The sequence below is a fragment of the Alligator sinensis genome, unplaced genomic scaffold (genome assembly GCF_000455745.1).
Source record: "Alligator sinensis unplaced genomic scaffold, ASM45574v1 scaffold2074_1, whole genome shotgun sequence".
NCBI lineage: Eukaryota > Metazoa > Chordata > Crocodylia > Alligatoridae > Alligator > Alligator sinensis.
Genome location: NW_005843452.1, coordinates 7,419 through 12,349, shown reverse-complemented (window position 1 = coordinate 12,349; position 4,931 = coordinate 7,419). Strand labels below are relative to the sequence as shown.

The 4,931-nt window shown below is 41.9% G+C and overlaps 1 protein-coding gene across 1 annotated transcript in view; it reads left to right on the top strand.

The window, feature by feature from the left end:
* Positions 1 to 4,931, top strand: part of LOC102384752 (pancreatic lipase-related protein 2-like) — a gene marked incomplete at its 3' end in the record, with an annotated part of 22,288 nt that overhangs the window by 10,325 nt on the left and 7,032 nt on the right. The window contains exons 4-6 of the mRNA XM_006038751.1: positions 853 to 978; positions 2,158 to 2,292; positions 4,356 to 4,464. Of these exons, the coding sequence (XP_006038813.1) occupies positions 853 to 978; positions 2,158 to 2,292; positions 4,356 to 4,464 (370 nt within the window). The remainder of the gene's footprint in view (positions 1 to 852; positions 979 to 2,157; positions 2,293 to 4,355; positions 4,465 to 4,931) is intronic.

The window sequence follows — 4,931 nt, the reverse complement described above, 5'->3', positions numbered from 1 at the left end:
TGCCTATGCAGGGGGTCAGACTCGATGATCTATTGAGGTCCCTTCCGACCCTAACATCTATGAATCTACTTTGAAATTTAAGATGACTCCAAATTTAAATTGGTTATAGTTTTCCATGTATAGAATCTAATCAGAGGGTCATCTTAAGTTTTCCCTCCTCTTCCCTCTCCCTAGCAGCAGGGAAAGCAACAGCAGCCGAAGGGTATGTGGTGGGGGGTGCAGGTGGCTCCCTTGTCTCCCTGCCACTTGCCCCCTGCATCCTGTGCCCCTTGCTGCCCACCCCCAAGCAGCCGCTGCCTCCTCCATCTGCCCTCCTGCAGTTTGTCCCCCAGCCTCTGCTCCACACCTGTCCCTCCCCAGCCTCTCTGGCCCAAGATACTTACGGTCAGGTGTGGCTCTGGCTCCAGCTCTGTTCCTCCTAGGCTCAGAGCATATGGGAATTCTGGCCCCCCACCTGGCCATGCAGCAGCATCACCGGGCCAGAGCAGAAGCTGAATTTTCCATAAATTGTACACCTCCAATTTCTGACTTTTGAGTATTATCTTATGCTGCTAAGATGCTCTGCAAAATAAAATGACCTTTTCATGGATTAAATGGGTTAGGGCAGCAGAAGCAGTATGGGAAGTATGGTTCCTTTAGGCATGATAGAGGACTTGAGGATGGGTTGGGGAAGCTATGGGAAGAAGCTGATGTCCCCATGCTCCAACAGCTGAAAATACTGACCACTCAGGTGAGTTTCCAACTCCCACGCAGGGGGCATACTCCCCACACATGGAGCACTTTTTTGTGCAACCACTTTAAGAGAATGACAAAAAAGGTCTTAATGATCATTAATGATTTTACTCATAACAGATTCTCTCTGCAATATATCCTTCAACCATCAAAAACTCGAATTTCTCCTTCCATAGAAGAACCCGCTTCATTGTACATGGATTCAAAAGCAACGCAAAGAATACCTGGGTGGTACACATGTGCATGGTATGAGAGACTATCTTCCAAATTTCAGTATTATAGTTGCAGCTATATTCAATAGCTAATATTTAAATACCAATATTCAGCTTCTACTTTGAAATCCATCTGACATTGTTAATGGAGAGCAGGTATTAACCAATACATCAATTTAATCAAAGCTAAAATGTTTCCATGGACCTTTCTGGTCACGTGGGACAAAGGAGACTCTACAGCCTGGTTCTGAGCAGTTTTTCCAACCCAGAACACTTTGAATCAGATTAAAGGAGTGAACTGGACCTGAACGTCATGCATCCCAGCCCAAACCCATAGCCACCAGCTTAATGCAAGTCTCCCTCAGTAGAAATGCCTGGACTTAAAGGACCTCTTAATTTGTACATTTTGCAGTTTGTACAACTTGACAGAATTTTCACAAAATCAATTGTATAACCAAAACCTTAGCATTTGTATTAAATGCCAAATCACGATAAGAAATGAGAGAGAAAAACCCTGAAAATCTTGAGGGGTGCTGAGCTATCAGCAACTTTCACTGAAGCAGCTCTCGGGTTTCAACATATATTTTCCTGCCTCACTCAGTCTGTGCCTTAATTACGTTCTTTCTGCTTTTGGTTTTTCCTTTGTACACAAATCAGGCTTCAAACAGTTAGAAGTGAAAATCCTTGACTTTTGTAGGACTGTGTAGATGAGATTAAGCATTAGCTTTATGTGCTCTTGTAGGCATCTCCCATTCAGTTCTGAGCTCTTCAGTTTTACATACCTTGTGCAAGATTTCAAAAACAGCTTAAAACCTGCCTACTTCATAAACAAGTTTAATAGAACCATAAATCACGTAATATATACTATACTGCAATTGCTGCACAGTTGATAGGAACTGCTGGATAATTGTGATCCTAAATAATTCCCATACATAGCTGGGAGGAGAAAGGGAGAAAAATATTTTGATTGTCACTTGTAACAAATCAGACACCTATGCATGAAATGCATTATTGGCACACTGTGCAGTGTGCATTATTCTGAAAGACCCTTGGTTTAGTGAATGTAGGTACTCTTGTAAAGAGTTGTCCTTTGAAAAGCAGGAAACCCAATGATTCAAGTTACTAGTTAATACATTCGTTTTGGTTGAAGTTGAATCATAATTTCTTATGGCACGTTTTCATATATTCTTGGCTTTCTGTTTGCACCCACCAGCTCTTACTACAAGTGGAAGATGTGAACTGTATTGCTGTGGACTGGGAAGATGGTGCAAAAGACACGTATATCAGAGCAGTGAACAACATCCGTGTTACTGGGGCTGAAATTGCTTATTTCATAAATACTCTCAAGGTAAATAAGTTATTTGTTAGTTGCTTAAAGGATTTTAAGTTACTTCTTTAAAAAAAAATAACCACAACAAAGATTCACATCTAGCCATAATGCATTTATGAAAATACCGCTATTTCAGGAACATCACAAAAGTATGATTTGAACCTGCATGTGCAACTCACAGGCAACGTGAACGTTCACATGGCTACAGAGGTGACGCTGGTCCCAAAGGGATCAGATGACTGAAAGAGGCACCAAATTAACCTAAAAGACCACTAGATGGCAAAACGTGCTTGGAGGGGAGGCATGCCACGTGACTAGTAAAGAACTGTTCCTACTACAACATGCTTGAGGCAAATTAGATCTTAAGGCATGGACAAACCAACAAGTTACAGCAGTGACAAGGTGGCAGGGGACTTGCACACATCAGCTGAAATTTTGTGAAATGTTTGCACTGCAACACCTTTCCCATAACGAAACCACTGCCATTGTGTTATCTCTGCATCAGTAACTCTTGGATCTTTTTGTCAGTGTGCAGAGGTGTATTCCCTTCCAATTTACAGGGTTGTAAACTGATTTTTTTCCTCCCAACTGTCTTACTCACCCCCCGCCCCATCAGGTATGTTGCATGCCATGTGTCACTACTCACCACCCTGAACACTGGCACAAAATTCAAGCCTAGCCAGACCAAGCCCTTGGCTTCCAAACCATGGATCCAGACCAAGGGTAGGTCCCCGTCAGATGCTTTTTTCCTTGTGCCAAACTGAATGAAAAATTTTCTGGTTCTGCTTGGACCTCCACAATTGATGGATGATAGGAAAGAAATGTTTTCCATTCATTTTGGACCTTTTAAAGCTGGAATTTGTGCACTGAACTCTTTACCTGCAACACTTTAAGCCTCTGAGAGAGTTCAATTAAAGGAAAGATGGGATCTGATCCCAACAATGATGCCTCCCACCATGCCACGTGCAATCACACCCTGTTGCTGCTGCAGGGGGAGCCCAGGAAGGCTCCAGTGCGGTCCTGAGACCAAGAGCACCAATCAGCAGACTGGTGCTTTGGAGGCTGAAAGAACCAATGAGTGAACTGGCACTCTGCGGGATGGGGGTGCCGATCAGCCGATTGGCACTCCCAGCCCCAGGAGTGCACCAACCACATGTCCAATTTACAGTATGATGGGAACCAGCCACAAAAGTGTGTGTAATAATTTTGTGACTTTCTCAGTTTTCTCATGCCATTCATTGCACGAATGTATCACTGGGTTACTATTTAAAGATGTGATTAATTAGTTAGTTAAGGGGCTTTCCAGACAAAACATTAAACCAAGGTGGCTTCCTAAATGGTTAACAAGAATCCTGGGAAATACCTAGCACTAAGCTTGACATCATGGTAAAGAGAGAAACCCTGAAGACGTGTGCATTTATGCTGGTCTATGAATAAGAAAGTTAGATGTGGATCTCAGGCACCCGATGAAGAGTCATGATGGATATCATTAAAGTTTTGAATTCCAGGGTAAGTTTAATCTTTTCAAACAACCAGTGCGCCAGTTCAGTTCCACTTACATCTGCAGGGGCCTATATGGTTCCCAGAGGTGCTAAGGCCTAGAAATGTTCTCTCTGCACAGCTGTAGGTGAGCTTCATCTCTTCCAAACTTAAAAAAAAAAAAAAGGGGTACCAGGTGACACGATGAGTCTTTAAGTAGCTACGCAGGGAACAACAATTTAATAAATGAAGGCTCTCCCATTCAGAGGTAAAAAAATATCAAATGGATGGGAGTTGAAGCTAGACATATTCAGCGTAGAAATAAGGTCCACAACAGGGAGGATAGTGCACCACTGGAATAACTTACACTAAAAGTCCCTGTGGACTCCCTTTAATAAAAATTTTAAAATCAAGATGAAATTTCTTTCTAAAAAAGTCGCATGCTTGTTTAGAGATGAATTAGTTCAAGGAAGTTTCACCGTCTTTTTTGCAGAAAGTTGCACTAAACAATCATAATCCCTTTCTGGCCTTATAAGTTATGAGAAAAGCAGTCGCTATGCTTGACATTTATTCCATTTTCCTCTTTTTTTTAAACCAATCAGAAAACGCATAGATACCCCCCTTCACAAGTCCACATCATTGGCCATAGTCTCGGTGCACATGCCGCAGGAGAAGCAGGAAGAAGGATAAAAGGCATCAAAAGAATAACAGGTAGGCTAGTCAGAAGTGGAGACACTGCATGGTATCCTTATTAATAGGGAAGAAACTTGTAAACCCCTAGACCAACTGAATCTACTGAATTTAGCCTCTCATTTCTGTTGTTGCTACAGACTTCATCTTGCTCCTAATGACTAAGTGAATATCCTAATTCAAAAGCTGAATTAACTACAATACAGGCTTGTAAACATCCATTTCATTGGTTATTTGAAAACCATGCTCTCAGCTTTGCTTCAGACCAAAAGTACCAAAGGAATTATAAAAATTGCTGAAATACAGAAGATTGGCACATGTCTTAAGCTTGAGATGTTATGGGCAAATACTGTACATTGTCCCCACTCTTAATGCCATCTCTTACAATCTACTTGCAAAGCAAAAAACTTAAGCTTCATTCATAGTGTCCTTCTGATGCACCCTACAGAATAGCTTCCTGGATCGATTAGCAGTAACAACAGGAATGC